Here is a 25,711-nt window from a genome sequence, read left to right as displayed (position 1 = left end):
GAGGACATTTTCTCGGGACCTATCAAAATTACAAGTGCAATATCACTTACACCAGCAATTCCAGACATTTATTCCACAGAAATATTGAGAGCCTAGAAATAAAAATTGATCAAGAAAGAAACTGGTTATAGAAATCAAAGTGAACCCACAGAATCAGCATGTTCTAAAATGAGAAGGGTTGGGGCCGGTGCTGTGGCACAACAGGTTAAAGCCCTGGCCTGAAGCGCCGTCATCCCATATGGGTGCCGGTTCTAGTCCCAGCTACTCCTCTGCTGATCTAGCTCTTTGCTATAGCCTGGGATAGCAGTGGAGGATGGCCCAAGTCCTTGGGCCCCTGCACCCGTGTGGGAGACTTGGAAGAAACTCCTGGCTCCTGGCTTCCGAATGGCGCAGCTCCGGCTGTTGCAGCCATCTGGGGAGTGAACCAGCAGATGGAAGACCTCTCTCAGTCTCTACCTCTCTCTGTAACTCTTTCAAATAAATAAAATAAATCTTAAAAAAAAATGAGAAGGGTCTATGAGAAAAGACCTGGAATGATAGCTATGACTATTTTTAATGTGTGAATTTTACTATAAAAATATATGAAATATGTATAGAAGTAAAATTTACAAGTTGTAAAACAGTATGTAGTTACCACATTACATGTACATGGGTACTTCAAAAAATTAATGGAAAATGAGCACAAAAATAAGTTTATTTTGGATCAAAAATCCTTTGAATTCTGTGCGTAGTTTTATAATAAGTGTTTTCCACTGACATTTTAAAATTTTTAATCTATTCACTGATTTTCTTTGTTTGAGGGGCAGAAAGACAGAGATCTCCCAGCTACCAGTTCATTCCGCAAATGCCTACACCAGCCAGGACAGGGGCAGGCTGAAGCCAGGAGCCAAGAACTTAATCCAGGTCTCCCATACAGCTGGCAAGGACCCAACTACTTCAGCCATCACCACTACTTTCCAAGAGTGCACATTAGCGGGAAGCCCAATTGGGAGCAGAGTGAGGACTCAAACACAGGCATCCCAATAGTGGATGCAGGTGTCCCAGGCAGAGCCTCAGCCTCTTTTCAGAAGTCCACCCTCCCTTTCTCCCCAAATGCTTAAAACAGAAGGGAATGGTCATTTTGAAGCCAGGGGCTGGAACTCAATCCAAGTCTCTAATTCAGGTAACAGAACCTCTATTTCTTGAGCCACCACAGCTTCTTTCCCAGGGAACAAATTAGCAGGAAGATGGAATCTGAAGTCAGAGTCAAGAACTGAACTCAGGTGCTCTGATGTGGGATGTGAGCATCTTAACCACCAGGCCAAATGCCACCCCTCCATGAACTGTCTGAGGATTCCTCGTACACACATACTTTTACACCAATTTTAACTTATGTTTTACTAAATTAAAATTAAAAGATGGGGGAAACTATCTTTATAATATAAATTAGATCTATTCCAATACTTAAAAATGATTTCATTCAGAGAATACACTCATTCAGAGACTTTAAAACATATAAAGAAAAAAATAAAGGTCTCTTATTTTAATGGCTATAACTGCCTTATTATGTGTCAGGGCTTGTCTGCTTCTGCATTACCTTGCGCCACATCATTCTCCATTGTAGAAGACTGTTCTTTTGTGCTATGAGCTGAACATTTGTGTCCACCCAAAATTCTTATGTCAAAACCTAAGCCTCGGGGCCAGTGCTGTGGTGTAGTATGTTAAGCCCCTGCCGGCAGTTCCAGAATTCCATATGGGCACAGCACCTGTTCAAGTCCCAGCTGCTCCACTTGAGATCCAGTCCCCTGCTAATGGCCTGGGAAAGCAGCAAAAGAAGGCTCAAGTGGTTGGGCCCCTGCACCCCTGTGGCTGGAGACCTGGAAGAAGCTCCTGGCTCCTGGCTTTGGTCTGGCCCAGCTCCAGCCGTTGCAGCCATTTGCAGAGTGAACCAGTGGAAGGAAGATCTCTCTCTCTCTCTCTCTCTCTCACTAGCCCTTTCAAATAAAATTTAAAAATCTTAAAAAAAAAAAAAACACTGTTCTAATAAAACACTAATTATGCCAAGTTACTTTATTCTTTTGTTATATTCTGAAATCTTTGAAATTTAAAATAATGAAAAAATTCAGCAGTCATATTTTAAAATTACATTTCTAGAAATGTATTTCTTCCACCTGTCTGTGAAATCAGACAGCTAGTTCTACAGAAAGATAACACACATTTAACCAATCTGGAAAACTGTCACACTGCCAGTTCTAGGTCTCACATGAAAGGTCAGTGTGAAAATGAACAGCCACTACTCTGTTCAAACACATCCACAAACACCAAGCTATCCTGACCTTCCCTGGATAGGAGAGAACTTCCTTCAAATGATTTCACTCCCAATCAGGAAAGCACCAAATGACGGAATACAGATCCAACAGTACCCAGGGGACAAAGGGCAGAGTACAACAGATACTTCTAAGAAATATTAAATTATAATACAGACATTAGTATTAGATTGTATTAGTCACACTGTGAGTTTGAAAACATTTAAGTATGAGAAGAAAATACTTACACACTTTCCCAGTAATAAGAATATGCTTTGATTATCAATGCACTAAATTCTTGAGAAACATATCACTTTTGCCAAGTAAGTATCAATCTAGCATTGGTTTATTTTTCGTCTATACAAATTAAATGTGAAAATACTGGGAACACAGAAAAGTATCAACATCCAAAATTATCAGTTTATATATTTTTTCAAAAAGCACAGCTCCATTTCAACTTATACACCTCAACCAAAATCCAAGCAGTATCTGGTCCTGGCTGATGAGCTTACTGGAGATTTTCACCCCTTTTTATGCATCTCTGTTTCATCCAAATTTTCTACAATGGTCAACTATGATTATTTGAATAATGCCTGGGAAGCTTAAAATATTTAAGTTGGGAAGTATCTATATTCTCAGAGGTCAGTCCTTCCTCCCTGAGACCCAGAAGGAAGGGGCCACCGGAACCTGTTCCCATGACCACACTGCTCCCGTGCTGTGATGAGTAAATCAGGCAGCCCTTAAATCTCTACCTTTATAAAGGCAGTACTCAGCCCTCTTCTGACATCTAAACGCATACAATATTTTATGATAATGGGTTCTAGCACAAAGACTTTGTAATTTAATTAATGGTATAATTTCTTCTATTATTTCTACCATTTGCATTTAATAAAGAAAATGGGCAAAATATGTCAATAACTACTACCAGGTTTCTAATCTCTCTATCCCTCTAGGCTTGTAATTCTTTTTAAAAAGCTAATCACAAGGGAGCCAGCACTGTGGTGCAGCAGGCCAGAATCGCATTTGAACACCTGTTCTAATCCAGCTCCCTGCTAATGCACCTGGGGAAGCAACAGAAGATGTGGGAGACCTGGATGGAGTTCCTGACTCCTCTGGCTTTGGCCAGTTGTAACCATTTGGGAAGTGAACCAGCAGATATAAGATCTGTCTTTCCATGTCTCCATAATTTTGCCTTTCAAATAAAGAAAATCTTAAAAAAAAAATCCTATAAACAGTTAATGAAATCTTTCTGGACTGACTTCAAAGTAAAGAAACTGGGGTAGCTGTGGCACAGTGGGTTAAACCACTGTTTGGGACAGCTGGGCTGAATCTCTTTTCTCAGTGTGTGGGATAAACTTCTGCCTCCATTTCTGATCCAGCTTCCTGCTAATGCTCCTGGGAAGCAGCAGATGATGGCTCAAAGACTTGAGTCCCCACCAATCCCACCACCAAGCAGGAGACCTAAATGGAGTTCTGGGTCCTGCTTTAGCTGGTCACCCCTGGCTGCTGCAAGCATTTAAGAAGTGAACCAGTAGATGGAAGATCGATCCCCCTCCCCTTACCCCTCCCCCTCCCTCTCTGATGTTCTTCTCTGTCACTCTACCTTACCAATAAATAAAAATAAAAGTTTAAAACATGTTGATTTCCAAGCAACAATACACCTTTAAGTGGAGTAATGCACAGACAACCTGTTATTTTTAGGACTGCGATAGATCTAGCTCACTGACTTTTAGGTGGCAGGGTAAATAATTACATATGCATGCAAACAATCTATATTTTTAACGTGGTGTCAAGTTTTAAGAAGGTCAAGCTGGAATAAAATATCTCAAGCCTAAAAATGGGCCAGCATTTCCCTCCCTCCCTCCCTCCCTCCCTCCCTCCCCACCCCCCTCACACACAGTGCTTTCACCATTCAAATGCCTCACTGGAACTGAAACTGTTAGAAGTTTTAGCAAGTTAGACATTCCTGCAACCACATTTACAGCAAAAAAAAACCACTCCAATGGTCAGTTCACACACAAATTAGCCTATGAAACCTGTAATCAACAAAACCATAACCACCAGAGTAAAGGTAGTTTGGTAATTAGCTGCTCTAGGACAAGTAAAAAACAAACGTCAAATGAATGACCAACACTGTACATTCATCACCCATGTGCTAAATAAAGTTGCTGCGGTCAAGAGTTTACAATGATGGCAATAAGAATGCTCCAACCACGCACAGGAGACTTTCACTGCCCCTCCCACAAGTGCAGGAACCAGAGTTGGAATAGGTCACATGATGTGCTTGTCTTTGCAGCTCTCTCACTCTCCTGGAAGGGTGTTGCCACCAGGAACCAGGAACAAAGTCCAGGCAAGGCTCCTTATAAATGAGAAGGCAGGGGCCTGTGTCTGGCTCAGGGGTTAAGACACCACTTGGGATGCCCATATCCTGTTGGAGTTCTGGGTTCCAGTCCCAGCTCCACTTTGATTCCAGTTTCCTGCCAATGTGCACCCCAGGAGGCAGAGATGATGGCTCAGCTCTTGGGGCTCTACAACCCCTGTGGGATACCTAGACTGATTTCCTGGCTTCCAGCTTGTGGCTTCAGGCATCTGGGAAGTAAACCAGGAGATAGGAACTATCTGTCTGTCTTTCAAAATGAATGAATAAATGAATGAGAAGCTGGAGCAAAACAAGGGCCAATCAACACAAACTAGGCCTGCAAGTGACACCACCTTACAACAGAAGGTCCCAGCAGAGCAGCTTCCGAGACTGATCTCACGGCCAATCTGCTGACACATGGTACTACGACCAAACAAAATGCTCATGAGTTTTGTAAAGACTTATTTATTTATTTGAAAGGCCAAGTGACAGAGAGGGGGAGAGGGAGGGAGGATAGAGAGAGAGAGGGAGGGAGGGAGGAGGGAGAGGGGGAGAGAGGGGAAGGGGAGGGGAGGGGAGGGAGAGAGAGAGAGAGAGAGAGAGAGAAAATAAATCTTCCATCCACTGGTTCACTCCCAAATGGCCACAACTGCCAGGCCTGAACCAAGAACTCCACCCAGGTCTCCCACACTCTTGGCCATCACCCGCTGCCTTTCAAGGTGTATTAGCAGGAAGCAAGATCTGAAGCTGAGCAGCCAAGAACTGGAACCAACACTCTAACATGAGATGCCAGTATGACAAGTAGTGTTCTAACCTGTGCCACAACATGCTTACATGCTTGTGGCTTTAAGGCACTGGGGGGGGGGGGGGGACCTGTTTCAGTGTTAGATAGCTGAAACAGAGACAGTCAGAATCCACAGTAAACACAGAACTGAGTCTTTCCGCTTCTCAGAGGCACCCAGCTCAACACAGAGCTGCTGCCGAAGCACTCTTGGATAAAGGACATTGTCCCTCCTCGTTCCCTAGCCTTCAGCTCCTATCAAATCATGCACACATGAGACACAGCTATGCCCCTTAGACCTCATCCTGATTAAGACACTGCTTGGGGCTGGCGCCGTGGCTCACTAGGCTAATCCTCCGCCTTGTGGCGCTGGCACACCGGGTTCTAGTCCCAGTTGGGGCGCCGGATTCTGTCCCGGTTGCCCCTCTTCCAGGCCAGCTCTCTGCTGTGGCCAGGGAGTGCAGTGGAGGATGGCCCAAGTACTTGGGCCCTGCACCCCATAGGAGACCAGGATAAGTACCTGGCTCCTGCCATCGGATCAGCGCGGTGCGCTGGCCGCAGCGCACTGGCCGCAGCGGCCATTGGAGGGTGAACCAACAGCAAAGGAAGACCTTTCTTTCTCTCTCTCTCGCTGTCCACTCTGCCTGTCAAAAAAAAAAAAGACACTGCTTGGGACACCTGCATCCTATATTGCTTGGGTTTCAACACCAGCTCCACTCCCAATTCCAGCTTCCTGCAGGTAGTAGCTAAAGCATTTGGCTCCCTGCCACTCATGTGGGAGACCTAGACTGAGTTCCTGGCTTGGGCTTCAGCCTGGCCCAGACCTGGCTATTTTGGGTATTTGGGGGAATAAATCAGCAGTCATCAAATAAAGTAAAACCAAAACCATGGTCCTGGATAATCTCATTACTTCTATGGAATGATGATCTAGAATCCATGAGAAATAGTAGCTTTAAGAAAACTGACTTTAAACAACTAAAAGCACAGTTGGGCTAAAGAGTCATTCTGTAAAGTTAAATACTTATTCCAATAAAATTACCACTGCTTCAAATATTTTTGGAAACATCTTCAGAGCAAGCGTAAGGGGAAAAGAGATGTGGAAAGGTTAATTACCAGGTGCAAAGTTTCAGTTACACAGGAAGTAGGAAGTTCTGGTATTCTACTGCACAGAAAGGTGGCTACAGGAAATGATAATGTACTGCATAGTTGTCTACCATCAAGAAATGATAACCTCATAGGAGTACCCAGGGTTCAGATGGCTGCTCTGCTTCGAGTTCTAGCTTCCTGCTAATGTACACAGCAGGTCATGGCTCAAGTAGTTGGGTCCCTGCCACCCAGCTAGACTTGAACTGAGTTCCTGACTCCAGAGGGCATGGCCCAGCCCAGGCTGTTGGGGCCATTTCAGGAGAGAATCAGGGGATGGGAGATCTTTGTTTCTATCCTTTGTTTTCTGCCTTTCAATGAAAAATGAAAAATAAAATGTTAAAAACTGTTCATGTTTTTAAAAGCACATGAAATAAGATGTAGCTATAAAGAGAGAGTAGGGGCCTGCACTGTGCCATAGTGGATAAAGCCACTGCCTGCAATGCTGGCATCCCATATGGGTGCCGGTTTGAGTCCCGGCTGCTCCACTTCAGATCCAGCTCCCTGCTAATGACCTGGGAAGCAGCAGAAAACAGTTCAAAGTGTTTGGGCCCCTGCACCCATGTCAGAGACTCCGAAGCTTCTGGCTTCAACCTGGTCCACCACTGGCTGTTGCAGCTCTCTGGGGAGTGAAATAGAGAATGGAAGATCTCTGTCTGTCTCACCTTCTCTGTAACTCTTAGAAAATAAATCTCTCTTAAAATAAATAAATAAATACAAGACACCATCCCAGAACTTCACTTTGAAGGAAACAACAGTTATCCCCCTTTGCTTTAAAGACGATTTAAGTAACCATGGAAGGTACGAGGCTGACAATGTCATCTGTGTCAGAGAGGCTTTAGGCAACAGGTTATGAAACTATGGTCGTCCAAGAGTTTTGCTCCCTCTATGGAAACAATCAGGATGGGGGCTGTGCTGGAACTGTGGGGCGGTCATCCGACAGACCTAGAGATGGCCACTTTCTGAACAACTGAGGAGCATTTACTTTAGTAAAGATAAACAATCTAGCTCTGAGCCTGTGTTAGCCCAGAAACACTGGGACACTCCAGTTCGCCAAGGGTCTCAATGTGAACTAGCACAGAGCACTGCCTCGGCCACCTTTTAGTCTCCAGCCCCCAGCAAATGTGCCGGGGGTAGGGGGAGGTGTCCACAACTCCTGCTTAAGATCAGGCCCTGGATTTAGGACTTCAGAGACTGGAAAGGGCATTCAGGAGGAAAAATTATAAAAGGATTACATAGTAAAACATTCTGACGCTCTGGTCACCCAAGGGACCCGAAACGTGAGAAACGTGAGAAAGTACAGACTGTTCCGGAACTGCCCAATTTTAAACCCAGTTAATCTCCCTACACAGATTTCTTTTTTTTTTTCCTTCACCTCTCAGTCATTAATTCCTTCTCCTAACAAAGCAGGTATGCTAACCCAAACAGTGACTATTGAGTGCGAATTTCTATTAAAGTCCTGACTTAAACACTGGATGCTTTATTTGCTTTGAGATCTATAACTTAGGCTGGCTGCTGATCCTTTAATCACTCAAATACCAAAATGTTTCTAATTTCTGAGAGTCCAGCTCACTGTTTAAGTGACTAAAAGCAACACAGGCGTTCTTTTCTCTAAGTAGGGTTAGTTTCAGAAATCCTTTGCACTTGCATCAAAAAATACCTACCGAGTCAGATCTTTCTTCATAACACAGCTCAAGATAAACAGAAGGGATTTTGACTCCACATCCAACCCCAAGATGCTAAAGTGATTTTAAAAGGAAATGTAACATTTTGATACTTCTGAAAATACTGCATTTCTTTTGGGAGGAAATCTCTGTGTTTACAGTCATCACAAGCCCATTTCCAGAATGCGTTAAGTGGGTAAGATTAAAACTCCTAGTTTGAAACTATCTGCCTAAGCCAACAGCAGTATCTGTTTCATCTCTTGCACAAAGAATAATACTTCTCCTGAAAATGTGAATTCAGATAGGAAAGGAGTCTATTAAAAAAAAAAAAAAAAAAAAAAACCCTCCAGGTCAGAGATGCACCTTAGCACGGTCTTACAAGGAGGCCTCACATTGCCTATGGCTATGATAATACTATTTAGCCACCGTTCCAACATTTCTGAGAAGTAGTGTCCAGCCCTGGTCCAAAAGACTTTCAGTGCTGACCCAAATCTTCTGAACCTGCATTGTCCAATAAGGCAGGCACCAGCCACAAGAGGCCACTTGGGCACTTGAATTCGTGGGACGAGCAGTGAAAGACTCTTATCTTTTCTCTTTAATTTTACTCAATTTAAACTCGAGTAGCCATGTGTGGTTTGTGGTTACCATATTAGACAGTGTGGCAGTGGCCACACTTCTCCCTGTTACAAAACATAAGACCCGCAGAAGGCACCTGCTGGGTCCCCAGTACAGATACTTTGCTCCAACTAATGATGTCAAGTTACACTTGTTTCATATACTTTTCTTCAACCATCAGCCTGCTGCTTCTCAGCCTGACTTGGCCACACACATATCCAAATCTACCTTACTGACAGGTTAAACTTAAGATTAAAAATATAATCTGTTGTTACAGACCAGGCAAAAGATGATGGCTGAAATGAGGCTATTACTTGTTTACATATGTATATAACCTGGTTTACATGTTAAATAAACATTCCCTAATGAATATATATTTATATGTATAAGTTTAAAAGGATATATATATATATAATCACCATAATACCTCTAAAGAAGGTTTCTACTGTGATTCCTCCATAATAAATGCATTCTCATATATACATATATATATATATATTTACTCTTGTAAAATGGTAATTATAAAATTATTTGAATTGGTAATTTATCTGTCTTCTTCCTTTCCACCAGCAAGGCAACTGTAAATAGAAGAAAATGCCAAACCAAACACGAATCATGAGCCTGGGATTCTAAGCATTTCTGGACCATAGACAGAAGGTTTCAACTTCCAACATTACAGTTTTCAATTATGAAACAAAGAAGCTGGAACGCTTTTCTGTTCAGTCTCTCCCAAAACTGAGTTTCCTTATTTTCCCTATAGTCTGACGCCATCTCTCAACTGGAAACTGTTATAAAAACCAGTACCGACATGCAATTCTTCCCCCAGGAGCCCTCTACTACTGCTGCTGCTTTGCTTTCTTGAGTCACCTCATAATTAAGCAAAGGAGAAGTGATATTGCCAGTCAGAGAGAGAGAGAGAGAGAGAGAGAGAGAGAGAGGTGGACACCCACCAAATGATTCAAAGTAGACTCCAAGTAACACAAGACAGGTCAACAGGCACCAACCGAGAAAATAAAACCCTTTTTCAACCACACAAATTAACCAGGCAGGAAACAAAGTCGCTGGGACACCCATCATTACAGACACTGCTACAAACTGATGCTAGCAGTTCACAATCAGATCATGAATTCTTCCAAGACCTCAGCCATCAATACAGTGAGTACGAGTGGTCTCAGAACTGTCGCAGGTCACCACAGGCTTCCAAAACAATCTCCCATGAGTATCTATCATTTACTGGCACAAAGCCATCCATCTCCCCTTCTTATCTAGTTTTTCTGGTAAATAGCTCCAGTAGTGACTAAGGACTGAAAATTTAAACCCTATAAATATCACCAAACTACACACTTTTACCTAACAGAAGAAGTACATTAAGTAACCCAACTTCTGGGGAGTTATACAAAATGCCAGTTACCGAATAGAAGTTTAAAACCAGAGATAAAATAAATGTTGAAGTATCTGTTGATTCTTTTTTTTTTTTTAATTTATTTGTAACACAAAGAGCTCATATCCACTGGTTCACTCCTCCAATTGCCCACAAGGGCCAGGGGGCCAAAGCCAGAAGCCAGAAACTCAATCCAGGTCTTCAATGGGTGGCAGGAACCCAATCACTTGAGCTGTTCGCAAGGCCTCCCAGGGCCTGCATTAGCAGGAAGCTGGAATAAGGAGCTGTAGCTAAGCCTCGAACCAGGTACTCTGCTACGGGACAGAGAGATGTTAACTGGCATCTCTATTGCTAAGCCAAACATCAACCTCCCATTCTAGGTCAAAACAAGCTTTTCCTACATATCAAAACATGCAACCAGTTTAAAAGGTTAATTCAACTAATTCAGCAAGGGCCAAGAAGTTTTTCAAAATTAAGCCAGATTTTATTGTGTACTACCTGGTGAGAAGAAATGTGAATTATTTTGGCATTTACTCTCATCAGATCCCAAAGTGTTTATCTAAATCAATTCTAGAAAGAAAGCACTGGGCCGGCGCCGCAGCTCACTAGGCTAATCCTCCACCTTGCGGCGCCGGCACACCGGGTTCTAGTCCTGGTCGGGGCACCGGATTCTGTCCCGATTGCCCCTCTTCCAGGCCAGCTCTCTGCTGGGGCTAGGGAGTGCAGTGGAGGATAGCCCAAGTACTTGGGCCCTGCACCCCATAGGAGACCAGGAGAAGTACCTGGCTCCTGCCATCGGATCAGTGCGGTGCGCCGGCCGCAGAGCGCTGGCCGCGGCGGCCATTGGAGGGTGAACCAACGGCAAAAGGAAGACCTTTCTCTCTCTCTCTCTCTCTCTCTCACTGTCCACTCTGCCTGTCAAAAAATAAAAAAATTTTTTAATAAAAAATAAATTAAAAAAAAATAGAAAGAAGGCACTGCCAACCCACTCTCTAAAAGACTACTCTTCCTCTTCTGCTTTCTTTCAGCCAAATATGAATTGTCTTCTGAATTAACACATGGAATTCGTCTCTAGTATCAAAAACTTAAAAATGAATGGCAGATTTGGAAAAAGACACACTTCACTGCAGCCATCCCAGAATTGTTTTACTATAATTAAAAAAAAAAAAAAAAACTCGAGGATATGTAAAAATTCACATGACTATGTTTGTAATTCTATTAATACAGGAAAAAATATTTCCGTAGAGGAGTTACAACATCTATTAGGCTGCTTTAACTTAAAAAGAAAGGCCCAGGGGTGGGCATTTGGCTAAGCAGTTAAAACTCTGCTTGGGGGTGTTGTGGTGCAGTGGGTTAAGCTACTGCTTGTGCCACTGGCATCCCATAGTGGAGTGATTTGAGTTCCAGGTGTTCAGCTTATGATCTTCCTACTAATGCATTCTGGGAGATAGCAATGATGGCAGAAATACTTGGGTCCCTGCCACCCACATGGGAGACCCAGATGGAGTTCCTGGCTCCAGCCTGGCCCAATCTTATCTCTCATGGGCATTTGAGGAATGGACAAAAGCTCACTCTCCCACTCTATCTGCCGCTCTGCTTTTCAAGTAGATGAAAATAAATAACATTTCTTAAAAAGACTTTTCAGAGGATGCCAGCTGGAGCCCCAGGGTTTAAGTCCTGGCTCTGATCTCAATTCCAGGTTCCTGCTAATGTGTACTGTGGGAAGCAGCAGTACTGCCTCCAGTAGCTGGGTCCTCACCACCCACATAGGAGACTGAGACCGAGTTCTCAACTCTCGGATTGGGACTGGCCCAGCCCTGTCTATTGCAGGCATCTGGGAAGTGAAGCAGTAGATGGCAGTTCTCTGTTTCTAAATAAATAAATCATTAAAAGAAAAAAAAAAAAAAAAGATTGCATGTACCATACCCATCCTATCATCCTCAGTCCCTTATAATTTATAAAAGTACAATTCCTGCCATGGGAATAACCTTTGAAAGCCACCTGTTCTGTAATTCTGCTCCTGTGTTTCACCTGCATCCCGAATCTTCTCCAATACTTCTGGCTTCTACACAGCCAAGGCCTTGCCAAGTTTTAAGGTGAAGGTTATGTACAAACACATGAGCAACAAGAAAATGACCACTGGCACACTCTAGAAAGGACAGTTCTATGGCTTTTGAAGAGGATGACAATGCCAGACTTCCCCATATGCCCCACAATGTCTAAGCAAAAGGATGCATGAACTACCATGGGGAGCTCCAGAGAATCCACCGCTCAGGCCTGGGACCTCTGCCCACCTCCAAGACGCAGACAGGTGGGAGCACTCCGAGTGCTTACTCTTGATTTATGAGGATTAATGAGCTCATTTCTACAGAGCTCTTTATGCTGATGGGCCCAGATGCACCTAAATAAGCATCATCATTAGCCATAGGCAATATTAAATACTCCAGATCTGGCAAGGCACGGTTTCAGGAGCTGGGCAATGTCTGTTTTCCTCAATGGAGAAGGGAGCATTTGTCCCCAGAACTCACACCTTCAAACAGAAAACATTTATCGAATACCTCATATGAGGGAGGTATGGAGATGAGTGACTGCAGGATGGGAACGGAAGAAAGGGTTTGCACATGGCGTGTGAGCACTGCCTGAAAGCGAGGGACCCAACGGAGCCAGAGGACAAGGGCAAAGAGGCCTACGGGGCAGACAGTTCCTGCAAAGAGAAATCACCCATTTAGGATCTTAAATGGGAACCCAGGTCAGGGTGCTGGTAACACGAGGGTACACAACCTGTGAACAAGCACCAAGATGCACATTGTTAAATACGTATACTTCCACCTGCGGGCTAAGGTTCAATAAAGACAAAGGTGCACAGAGCTCACCATTACCTGGAGAACACCAGGAAAGGAAGGGTGGAGGAATGCTGTTCCCAGCAGAGGTGAGGCAAGCAGGAAGCACCTCAGCAACTGCAAGAGGTTCGCCCTGGCTGGAGATGTCTGCCCTGGGGATGGAAATGACAAGACCGGACTGGAAAGGGCAGCAACAGACAACGCCCCAGAGGCCTTAAACAGCATGCTCAGAGTTCACCTGGAGGATGCAAGAAGGTTGTTAGTGTTGAAGCCTGGAAGCAGCACAATAAAAAATGTTGGTACAGCAGTTAGCACATTGCTGGCAATGCATACTCTAGCTGAAAACAAGAAAGGAGACAGGACCCTGCGCTGTGGCACAGCAAGTCAAGCTTCTGCCTGCACCACTGGCATCCCATATGGGCACTGGTTCCTGTCCCAGCTGCTCCACTTCTGATCTAGTTCCCTGCTGATGGCCTGGGAAAGCAGTGGAAGATGGCCCAAGTGCTTGGACCCCTGCACCCATGTGCAAGACCCAGAAGAAACTCCTGGCTCCTGGCTTTGGATCGGCCCAGCTCCAAATGGATGTCTTCCAGCAGATGGAAGATATCTCTCTCTCTTCCTCTCAAATAAATAACTAAATCTTTAAAAAAGGAAAGGGAGGAGGCGAGTGAGAGAGACAAAAGAATGGAGCACAGGAAAGTATTACAGTAACCGAATAAGAATTTGTAAGGGCTTGAACTAAACCAATGGTGACCAAGATGAAGAGTCAGAGACAGATCAGAGACGACAACCAGTGTGCACATCTGGGACATGGTGACTGACCAGATGTGGGAGACTGCTGAAGATGGGAAGGTGGAGGATGTGCAGCACACTTTGCTCTGCAGGGTGTAGGAAGAGCAGGAACAGGACTGAAGTGAGTGTGGAGAAACAGTGAGTTTACTCTGAATACCAGGTTCCTATGAAGCAGCTACGCAAAGACATGATACTTCCAAAAAAATTCACAGAAAAAAATGGAATTTAAAGCATGACATTTCTTTAGGACAAGAAAGTTATTTTTCATAATACATGTAAAGTACATATTAAAAAAAAAAACTATGCGTAACACAGCAGTTAAGATGCCACTGGGAGGGAGGAGCATTGTGGCACTGGGTTAAGCCATGCCAGCATCCCTTAGGAGGCCTGGTCCAAGCTTCAGCTGCTTCACTTCCAACTCAGCTCCCTGCTAATACATCTGGAAAAACAGCCGAAGGTATCAAGTACTTGGGCCCTGGGTAGAAGATCCAGATGGGGTTCCTGGCTCCTAGCTCTGGCCTGGTCCAGCCCCAATGCTTGCTGCCATTTGGGGAGTGAACTAACAGGTAGAAGCACTCTCGCTCACTCGCTCTCTCTCCTTCTCTCTCTCTTGCTCTCTGTGTGTAACTCTGCCTTTCAAATCAATAATCTTAAAAAAAAAAAAAAAAAAGACATCACTTACGATGATCACCTCCCTGATCACAGTGCATGGGTTCAAGTCCAAGCTCTGCGCCCAAGCTCTGCTCCCAATTCTAGCTTCCCATTAATGTTCTGCTCGGGAAGCATCAAAAGCCAGTGAAAGTACTTGGGTCTCTACCACTCATGTACAAGACCTGGACTGAAGTCCTCACTCCTGGCTTTGGCGTGGCCCTGGCCTGGCTGTTGTAAGCATTTAAAGAGTAAACCGGCAGATAGGAGCTCTCTGTCTCTCTGCCTTTCAAACAAATACAATAAATAAAAAATCTTTTAAGTGGCAGTCCAAATACCAGTGCCATGTCAGGGAGACCCAGCACTGCAGGTGGCAGGTGAGGGCTCAGACATGGAGATGTGCAGCCTGGAGCTGGGGCAAACCGGGAAGCAGAGGGAAGTATGAGGGGTGCCATGGGAGGCCAAGCCATAGCCTTGCTGGAAGCGCAAAGGACAGATGGTGTCAAATCCCGCAGGAGAAGAGAGAGGACGGCAGCGCCCACTGGTCGAGGCCAGAGATCTGAGAGAGGTGTGTCTGCAGTGGGCTGCGAACGGGAGGTTCCGTCAATCAGCCTTGCTGAGAGAGAAGAAAGAGGGTAGGGAGTCCCCAGTGGGGAGGGTGTCTTGTCTTGTTCGCTTTTGTCATCTGAGGTAAGAGTGAGACCTGAGAAAGGCGGGAGGGAGGGGAGTGGTAGCAATGACTTGGCCTGAAATTGACGCCCTGTGCTCCCCTGGGCAGGAGGGGGGGGGGGCGCAGGGAGCGTTTCTTTTAGTCAGCAGCATTTCCTGCCAGCATGGCCGCCTCCGGGGCAAACTCAGAGGTGCAAGGAAAGTGCAGTCTTAGCAGGTTGCTCCCAGAGCCCTCTCATCATGGGCTGACCCTCCCCAGCCGCCTTCCCGCGGGACGCCCCACCACTTGTCAGAGGGCCATTTGGCACCTGAACCCCTGAGCTGTCCCTATCACCAGGAGCGCCACAGGCCTCGCCAGCTTCCGCCAGGTGCAGCAGCGGAGCCGTGGAGGTGTGGAGACAGGTGGGGAGAGGTGCGAGGAGGCGGCCCTGCTGGGAAGGCTGCTCAGCAAACCAAGGCGAGGAGAGCCAGGGGGCCTGCCTGGTCGACTTCCTGCCTGCGGGAACCCAGCACAGGAAGTCTTCAAGCCAGAGCCAGGGCTGTGTTCTCTCTTGATGACGTGCACCTGAGCAGCCGACCAAGTTTACAGCAGTTTATGGCTAAGGCTAGTGCGGAGCGCACCCCGTGCCAGGCGGGGTTCCAAGTGCTCCACAGTCTCTCAAGCCTCCCAACCTTGTTTTTATCATCTCCACGTCACCAAGGAGGGAACTGAGTGCAGACACATCTGAGTAATTGGCTCAAGGTCACAAACGCCAGCGGCCACCATCGCAAGACAATGAAACAGGCCAGGCTGCCTGACTCCCGAGCCCGCGCTGCTGCAGTTTGTTTTCAGACACCATCATCAAACGTGTAGTAGTCAAAGAAACCGTGAGAGGCAGGGGAAAATCCACGTTATCACAGAGCAAATGTACAAAGCGAGCCAGGACGGCAGTCACTCTACCTTAAGTTTCTTTTTATCTTGACACCTTTCTCACGTGGTGGGTAGTTCGATCAGCATGTTTTCAAAGAGAATTTAAATGAAAATAAGCAAAAAAATTAAAAAGCACTTCTGTGTGAGTATAATTAACGCCAGTGAGTGGCATACTTTATAAATGGCTAACGTGGTAAACACCTGTTATGTATATTTTACCACAAAAAATGCTTCAATATTTTCCTCTTGAAAACAACTTAATTCTTAATGCGGTTTAAGCTTATGATTATAAAATAAACTGAAAGTATGTCATTGTAAAAATTAAAAGGAAAAATAAGGAAGGAGGAAGGAAGGTGAGTGTGGGTGGGAAGTATCACTATGCCCCTAAATCTGTATATACAAATACATGAAATCTGTTCACCACATATAAATTAGAAAGAAAACTGGAGGCCAGCAGTGCAGCACAGACTTGCAATGCTGGCATCCCATATAACTGCAGGTTTGCTCCACTTCTGATGCAGCTCCCTGCTAATGTGCCTGGGAAAGCAGTGGAAGATGGCCCAAGTCCTTGGGCCCCTGCACTCAAGTGGGGGACCTGGAAGAAGCTCCTGGCTCCTAGCTTCTGCCTAGCCCAGCCCTGGCTATTTGGGGAATAAATCAGTGGATGGAAGATCTCTGTCTCTCCCTGTCTTTCCCTTCTCCCCCCTCTCTGTCTCTCTGCCCTTCAAATGAATCAGTAATTTTTAGATAAGTTTTTTCATAAATAAATTTTAGAAAAGTGAAACAAAGTTCAAAGCAAAGCCCTGTCTTTAGCCAAGCATTTTAGGCTTCTTTTTATTACTATATAAAAATAAATAAATAGGGGCCAGCTGCTGGCACAGCTTCATCCTCCGCCTGTGGTGCTGGCATCCCATATGGGTGCCAGTTCTAGTCCTGGCTGCCCCTCTTCCGATCCAGCACTCTGCTATGGCCTGGGAGAGCAGTAGAAGATGGCCCAAGTCCTTGGGCCCCTGCACCCACGTGGGAGACTTGGAAGAAGCTCCTGGCTCCTGGCTTCGGATCGGCGCAGCTCCGGCTATTGCGGCTGTCTGGGGAGTGAACCAACATAAGGAAGACCTTTCTCTCTGTCTCTCTCTGTCTGTAATTCCACCTCTCAAATAAATAAATAAAATCTTTTAAAAAATAAATAAATAAAGCAAACTAACCAGAGCAGCAGCAGCAGCAAGGCAGAGGCACACCCCGGGCTGCCCCGAGAAGGCACACACAGGGCTCCAGCTTGCTCGTGTGCCCCATATGGCTGCCACAGTCCTCAAACTGCCACTGGGATGTGTACACAACCACTTCCAATCCCTGCGTTGGCCCCCTGCGGAAACTCTGGGACACAGGGCAAATGGGGGCAGCCCTGGCTGTGTGCACATCTCATGTGAGCAGAGTCTGTTCCTCCCTGCAGACCTGGCCACGTGCCCAGTCACCTGGGCTTGGGGAAAACACACCAGAATGGGTACGTAAAGCCTTAAGGGACAGAAATCCTGCTAAACCCTGGCTAAGATTCTAGGAATCAAACTATTTTTTGTTGAGTAAGATGGAACTTACTAGTTTTAGATCAGAAATGACGACCCAGGACAAAAACATGAAGCAACACTGAGAAACTATATGTATAACAAGACTACATAAAGGTAATGGGATATATATGTTACCACACACAATGGAAGCAAAAAGAATATTTCTGTATACATTTTTCTCTTTACAAAAAAAAATAACTGCACAAAAATTCTAAGAAAATCAAACACTCTGAGGCAGGAGTCTCTCTAGCCTTTCTCAGAGGGAAGTCAACAAAGATAACAGCACTGCTGGAATTATCTCATTCAAACACAGAAACCGGTACTGCAAAGACTCAGCTCTTTGAAAGGGTTCACTGAAGTTCTGTTCTATTACAGTTGCCCAAGTCCATGTTCACAAGATTTGTCTCTATTCTTGTTTGAACAAACCAGGTGATCCTATTAATAGCATCTACAAATAAACTAATTTTTCTCAATTGGCATAGCTTTAAGTGCCCCTGGTACTTCTAAAGAAAGAATGTGGGGTGGGTTGCCGGCAGAAGTGAGAAACAGGATTAAAGAAGCTGAAGAGCTTAAACGAGGACTACAGGAGTAGGAGACAGAAATACCTGAAATCTGCTATGACAAAGATCTCCACGGGTGAATGACGGAAAATAATGTCACAGCACCTGTAACCCCTCTCTAAGTATAAAGCTCCCCGCAACAGATCTTACATCATTTCCAGGTCATGCACAAATCTCTGAGCCAGGTGACTCTTGAGGGCACCACAATCTCTCCATTGATCTTTTCCAACACCAGAACGGTGTGACAAAGGGAACACTTTATTTTTAGACTTGCAAAGTCCTGTGTTTATTTTCCTAAAACAGAAGAAGTCAAACAACTGACCCCGCTTTGTTTGGATTTTGTAAAACTCTTTCTCTTGCTCTCTCTCCCCTAATCCTGGGGCCCCAACCTCTGCCCAGAAGGAAATGGAGGGAGAAAAAATGCCCCTTGCCACGCTGGAAAGTTGAAACCCAGTGCCTCCTTAGGCTTTCTGCTCTGCGCATCCAAGCCTTCTGCTGGTCCCGGTTCACACTGCTGGAGCCCTATCAGATGACACCTGCAAGGCTGTCAAACTGGCATTCATGCCGAAACTGGTTCAGGCTTGGAACTCTTCACTTCTGTGTGTCCTACTGAAGCAAGAATGCTTAACCACAGCTCACTCTTAATCGCTCAACTAGCATAAAACACTAAATGAAAATGGGCCTGTAATTCCCTATAAACATTAAGCCCCTGCAAAACCCTGTTCCTGTGATCTGGTTTTTTTTAAGCAATGGGGCCTCACCCAGGCCACCTCTTAGTTAGGAAAAACATGAGATAGATTGAAAGTGCAGAAGAGCTCTTTCCACAATATGAATGTGCAAAAAAAAAAAAAAAGAAAGAAAGAAAGAAAAGAAAAGAAAAAGAAAAAAGAAAAGAAAAGAAAAAAATGGAGAAGAATAAACAAGTATTTCTATTCTCAAATTCCTCAGGTAAATTTATTTTTTCCCCACTAAACAGACCAACTGTAATTAACAATGCTGTTAATGCAAGTTGAGATGAAGTCCGCTTCAACTGATATACACTACTCATTGGTGTATAAAACATTCTTTTCAAAAGGCTTAGCCTTGAGGCATGATTTAGCCTGGTGGTTAAGATGCCAGTTAGGAAAGTGGTTGCCCACATCCAAGTTCAAGCCTGGGTTCAAATCTAGCCTCCACTCCTAACTCCAGCCTCCTGCTGATACAGACCCTGAGAGGCAGTGGGGATGACTCAAGTGATTGTGTTCCTGCCACTCATGCGACAGACTTGGAATGCATCCAGGTTCCTGGCTTTGACCAGGCCCAGCACCAGCCACTGCAGGCATTCCGGGAGTAAACAGTAGGCCAGAGCTTTCTCTCCCTCTGTAAACAATATTATTCTTAAAGGTAAACCTTCCATTTTAACCCTAATAATTAGCAAAATAAGCACTGATCATGTATCAGTTCTAGTCCTGACCATAAGGACTCCATGGAAAATCATGTGGCAGATACCATCATTCAACTTTTAGGCCTCCCTGTACATGTGAGGGATGGAGCAACAAATAAGACCTCGGACAGGTTGACATCAGGTTAGGAAAGGGAACAATGAAAACAATCAAGCATCTCATAACCTCTTACACAGACTTCAAAATCAAGCTCAAAGATGCACCCTTCCGAGGAATACCCTGTTTCCAGATCTCTCACAGCACTCATTCATCACATCCTGGAGAATCCTTTATCTGGGGTGGCATGCACGCTGGGGATACCCACACCCCATACTGCAGTGCCTGGGATGGAGTCCAGTCTCCCCTTTGGATCCAGCTTCCTGCTAATGGACACCCTGGGCAGGAGACAGATGATGATGGCCCAACTACTTGAGCTCCGTGCCATGCACAAAGGAGACCCTGTTGGAGCTCCTAGCTCCTTGTTTCTGCCTAGCCCAGACCTGGCTGTTGCAGCCATTTACGGAGTAAACCAGCAGATGAAAGCTCTCTCCTTCTTGGTCTATCACTCTACCTTCCAAATAAGTAAATAAAAACTTTGAAAAAACAAAAGAAGCTTTTACGAACTATACCTCCTGAAAACTCATGCAGCCCTTGAGAGCAGGGATCACTTTTATTAATGTTCCTGTTGCCAGCAACTAGAAGAATGCTTGCAGCAACAGAGTAGGCCTTCCGATCTTGGTAAGTAAACAGAAACTGTGGGGTTATATGCTATGAGGTATGTAAAGAAAGGGGCAGAAAAACTACTTTGCTCGGTGAGAAGCAGGCTTCCCAAGAGACACTCACACTGGCCTTTGAAGCATAAGAGACTTACTACACACTCAGGAGAGAAAAGCCTGCACTCAAACACACGAGATCGGGGCTAGCATTGTGGCACGGCAGGTAAAGCTGCTGCCTGCAATACTGGCATCCATATGGGGGCCAGTTTATGTCTTGGCTGCTCCACTTCTTTTTTTTTTTTTTTTTTTTTTTTTTTGACAGGCAGAGTGGACAGTGAGAGAGAGAGACAGAGAGAAAGGTCTTCCTTTGCCGTTGGATCACCCTCCAATGGCCGCCGCTGCAGCCGGCGCACCGCGCTGATCCGATGGCAGGAGCCAGGATCCAGGTGCTTTTCCTGGTCTCCCATGGGGTGCAGGGCCCAAGCACCTGGGCCATCCTCCACTGCACTCCCTGGCCATAGCAGAGAGCTGGCCTGGAAGAGGGGCAACCGGGACAGAATCCGGCGCCCCAACCGGGACTAGAACCCGGTGTGCCGGCGCCGCAAGGTGGAGGATTAGCCTATTGAGCCACGGCGCCGGCTCGGCTGCTCCACTTCTGATCCAGCTCCTTGCTAATGGCATGGGAAAAAGCAGCAGAAGATTGCCAAAGTGCTTGGGCCCCTGCCACCCATGTGGAAAACCCAGATGAAGCTCCTGGCTCCTGGCTTCGGCCTGGCCCAGCCCCGAATGTGGTAGCCATCTGGGGAGTGAACCAGCAGATGGAAGGTCTCCCTGTCTCTCCTCTCCTTGTAACTCTGACTTTCAAAGAAATAAATAAACCTTTAAAAAAAAATGGAGAGACCACGTGTGTCAGAGGATAGCAAGGCATTCAGGGGAAAATCAATGCAAGCAGAATATGGAGGAGGCATGCAGGTGGGGGCTGGGGGGCTTATATGCCAACTTAGCATTTTCACTGAACAGGCTTTGAGCAGGTCCCGAAATTGTGTAACCCAGGCCTTGACAGGGAGACTTGAGGGCCTTTAGCCAAAAGTTATGAAAGATCGAGATTTTCAAGGAATTCTGTATCCGGATGCTGCCTAGATGATAGATTACCTCGAGCTTCTGTATCCTAACTTAGCCCTGGCCATCATCTTCTCACACATAAGCATTTCAACCTACAATATGTATGTATGTACGTATATGGTCAGTTTTATTCACACTCATATCACATCAGGTGATAAAAGCTCATTTAAACATCTAATGAAATTCTTCATATGTTTTAATTTTTTTAATGAAGGATTTGAGGGAGAATTTTTTTAAAAAAATGAAAGGAGAATAAAAACATTCAAGACACAAACTTTGAATTCCTTTTTCAGGGTGGTACTTAAACAGCACGATTAAGGCAAGGTGACATCCCACCCTGGAGTCAGTTGGGTGAGCAGCCCAGGGCCCACTCCACCTGGAGGCTTCCCTAAGTGACAACTTAACTGCATGATCCAGCAGGAAAAGCTCCAAGGGCCACGCATCTCCTGGCCCTCAGTGTGCTTGGCCAGGCAAAAAGTAACGCCAGCACCTTGCCCTTACTTTGCCAGGTATTTAAACATGTAAGACAAGGTGGGGTTTGTGAGCTGACCAGGAGGCACCGAGAGGCAAGGCGCGGATCACCGACAGCCTCGGGTTCCGCTCCTGCAGTTCGGCCCTGGACCAGAGGGAAGCATCCGCCCGGTGCAGGGCAGGGGGCCAGAGAGCCCGTTGTGCCCCGGCCGCCGGGCTGGGCGGCAGGCGGCGCGCCCGGCACCCAGGGAGGCGGGTACCCGGGCGCGCAGGGCGGTGCGGAGAGCCGGGCTGCAGGGCGGGCGTGGAGCAGCGGCTGAAAGGCAGGGAGGCCAGCATCCTCCCTCCTCCGGAAAGAACCTGGGCCTCGGCAGCTCCTACGTGGCCCCGTTACCCACCGCGAGAGTGTCAAGACGGGAGGCAGAAGCGCGGCTGCGCCTGCGGAGTCCCCCAGGACGCGGCCCCTGGGGCGCGGCGCGGGGGCGCTGGAAACCCAGGGCGGCGCCCCCGCAACCCCACCGCAGCCGCGGCTGCCCGGCCGCGTGGCCACTGACCACGGACCTAAAGCTCCGGAGCGCCGGGTTGGGGTGGGGGAGCTGCGGCGGCATTGCCGGGTCCCCAGCTCCGGCGATCCGGGAGATAAAAGTTTGCAGCATGCGGCTCGTCTGCAGTGCGAGTCACATCCGCCGCGCCGCCTCCTGCAGCCGCAGCTCTCGGAGAACGAACAAATAAATTAAAAAAAAAAAAAAAAAAAACTGTCGAAGCCGGTAGGCCCCGAAGCCGGCCGCTCTGCCTCCCGGGCGTGCTTGCAGCCGAGGCCAGCATCCCGCGCTCCCTCCCGTCCCCGGCCGCGCCTCCCGCCCGGCCTCGGCGCCCTGCCTCGGCCGACCCCGCCGCGCCCTCCGCACTGACCGATAACCTCCTGCAGCTCGTACGCGTCCCTGCAGATGGGCCAGCCGACGGCCTGCGCCGCCGGGCTTGGGGCCGGGACCGGAGCCGGAGCCGGAGCCGAGGCGGCCGGCACCGCCGGGGCCGCGGCCGGCGCTGCTGTGGTGACCGCCGGGGCCGCCGCCGCCACTGTCACCGGGGCCGCCTGCTGGGGAAGCTGGACGTGCACGGGCGAGCCGCTCGGCTCCGCCATGATGCTGCCGGAGGAGAGCGGGAGGACGCGCCGGCCGGCGGACGACCTTCCACTTGAAACTTCCCTTGCCTCGCCGCCGACACCTCTCGGCCGGCGCACGCCCTCCCCGCCTCCGCCGCCGCCGCCGCCGGAGCCAGCCGCGAGGGGCGGGAGCGAGGGAGGCCGGGCCGGGCGGAGGGAGGAGGCTGCGCGGCGGAGGCGGGGAGGGGAGGAGGCGGGGAGGGGAGGAGGCGGCGGCCGCGGCGCTCGCCGCGCGCCCCGAGCCTCGTGCGCGCTGCGCTCGGCCTCCGCCTGGGGAACCGCCGCCCCCTCCCGCTCTGCTCGCAGCCGGGGAAGTTTCCAGCTGAGGGGAGCGAGGCCGCTAGGGGTGCGCTTCTCGGGGCCGGCGGCCCTCGCCCTCCGCGCGGCCTGCTGTCGCTGCGCCTCGGCCGCCTCAGACAATCGGGCTCCCCGGAAGGCGGCCCCTGGGGACCCCGAGGGCGGGGTCGTTGAACGGCCGCCGGGTTCCCGGGCCCGGAGTTTAACTCTGACTGAAAAGAACACCTCAGATTCATTTACAGGTTCGCGGGTGAGACGTCGCCGACACGGCGTCGGTTTGTTTGAGGGACGTCGGTTAAAAAAACACACACAGGCTGTAACTTTCCGATGCTTTACCTGCCAGTATCCCTTTCCCACCTTGCCTGATCTCATCGCGGCCCTTCTACTTCAGAACGAGTGAAACCTGAATCCTTAGGTCCCTGGCTTTTCACAGACTTTTCTTAATTGGTTCCAAGCCACTTGGAGCCCAGAGAGGTGATGTAAGAGCCTGTGAAGTTAGCATAAGAAAAATAGGAGAAATTTAGAGGGCCGGCTTCAAATTCTATGCCTTTCTTGAGGAGCCCCATTAACCCCTTTAGGACACCGAAGCCAAATCACGTGTTTCCTTGACAGAGCGTGTTTGGCGTAAAAGGATTTTACCGAGGCAAAAATAAACTGGGTTGAGAAGTTTTAATTAATTGCTGCTTTTGCAACACCCCTGAAATTACCTCATCCTTAAAATTACTACGGTGAAACCATAGGTCTTGCTAATTATAGGTGTCATCGTTAACATTGAACATCGCCTGTGTTCCCTCACAGAAGTGACCAGAATTGCAGCATTCTAATCTTAAACGGTGCCGTGTTGATGCGTCGTATTGGTCATGTAGCCGAGATGATACAGTCCACTTGTCCTAACGATGACTTCTGAAGAAATGGGGAACAAAGAGTATGTAATGGGGGCCCTGCGCCCGGGGCAGCCGCTGGGGGCGCCCCCAGACCATATCGAATGCCCGGGTTCCGGGTTCGAGTCGGACTCCGCTTCCAGATTCCTTCGGCCCTGCTCGCTCCGGCCTGTTTGGACATTTAGGGAGTGAACTAAGTGAAAGATCTCTGCCTCTCTTCTTTCCAACAAATAAAAATAACATTTTTTAAAATAATGATCAATTTTTTAAAAAATTCTAGAAAAGATGCTGACTCTGTCTCTTTAAATTTTTTTTTTTTTTGAAAGATATGGGCCAGCGTCAAGGCTCAGCAGGTTAACCCATATGAATGCTGGTTCCAGTCTGAGCTGCTCTACTTCCCAACATAGCACCCTGCTAATGGACCTTGGAAAGCAGAAGATGGTTCAAGTACGTGGGCTCTTGGAGATACAGTTCTATCCAAGCCAAGACCAGTTGTTGTGGCCATTTAGGGAGCAAACCAGCAGATGGAAAATCTATGTCTCTCCCTCTCTCTAACTCTGTCTTTCAAATAAAACAAGTAATCTTTACAAAAATATTTTGTAAAAGGTAATTCACTGGCTCCTGGCTTCGACCTGGCCCAGCACTGGCTGTTGTGGCCATCTGGTGAGTGAGCCAGCACATAGATCTCTCTCCCTCCACCTCCCACCCCTATAACTCTGACTTTCAAATAAATATTTTAAAAAAGAGAGAGAAAGACTGCTTCATAAACAAATGCTAGGCCCCTGATGACCAGTGGAGCGACACCTGCTCACCCCTTCAAGTGCTGCCCCTTTCTAACCAAAAGAACTTCTAAGGACAATTTTTAAGGGGAAAGAGATGTGATTAAACAAACATGACTTTTATTTTGCCATGTGAATTCCTGCTTAGACTTTCAAACCCTAGAGGGGGATTATAAAAATGGAAAGTTCTTGGGACTTAGTAGGAAAACATGAGGCTGTCCAGATCAAGATCATGAATTTGAATCAAAGCTAGATCATTAGCCTCCCAGGAAGACCAACTGTCCCACAGTCACAGAGCACATAGCTGTCCCAGCTGCCCAGTGATGACTTGCAAGAGAGGGTGACTTCGTGTAGACCCATCACTGCCACTGCTAATGCAATTTGAAGAAGGATGCCCACCACCAGCAGAAATTTGGCATTGTTTTTATGTATTAAAAGCAGAACATGAATAACATTTTTAAATTACATAAAAGCATGAGATTTGATTTTCAACTTAATGTTTCCATAAACAATTGAATAAAGTAGTATATAAACTTGGGAATATATTTGTTTAAAATGTATTCAACTGATATGCAATCTTCCCTGAAAATCCATTACTAAATTTAAATCAAAAGATAAATGGAATGGAGGGGGTAACTGTCTTTAGAATGCAA

At 47.0% G+C, this 25,711-nt stretch overlaps 1 protein-coding gene across 3 annotated transcripts in view; it reads right to left on the bottom strand.

The window, feature by feature from the left end:
- The window catches only part of STK39 (serine/threonine kinase 39), a 333,872-nt gene extending 310,027 nt beyond the window's left edge, over positions 1-23,845 (bottom strand). The window contains exon 1 of one of the 3 annotated variants that reach the window (XM_089328246.1): positions 23,756-23,845. Coding sequence is in view for 2 of the 3 variants with exons in the window: in XM_051848536.3 (XP_051704496.2) it covers positions 22,852-23,080 (229 nt within the window). In the remaining variant the exon portion in view is untranslated. Of the gene's footprint in view, positions 1-22,851; positions 23,729-23,755 lie in introns of those variants that run through there. The other 2 variants (XM_051848536.3, XM_051848534.3) reach the window with 2 other exon arrangements.
- Positions 23,846-25,711: the final 1,866 nt, after the last annotated feature.

This window comes from Oryctolagus cuniculus, chromosome 3 (assembly GCF_051225735.1).
Source record: "Oryctolagus cuniculus isolate XC-2025 breed Fujian yellow rabbit chromosome 3, ASM5122573v1, whole genome shotgun sequence".
Lineage (NCBI taxonomy): Eukaryota > Metazoa > Chordata > Mammalia > Lagomorpha > Leporidae > Oryctolagus > Oryctolagus cuniculus.
This window is presented reverse-complemented; position numbering and strand designations above follow the sequence as displayed.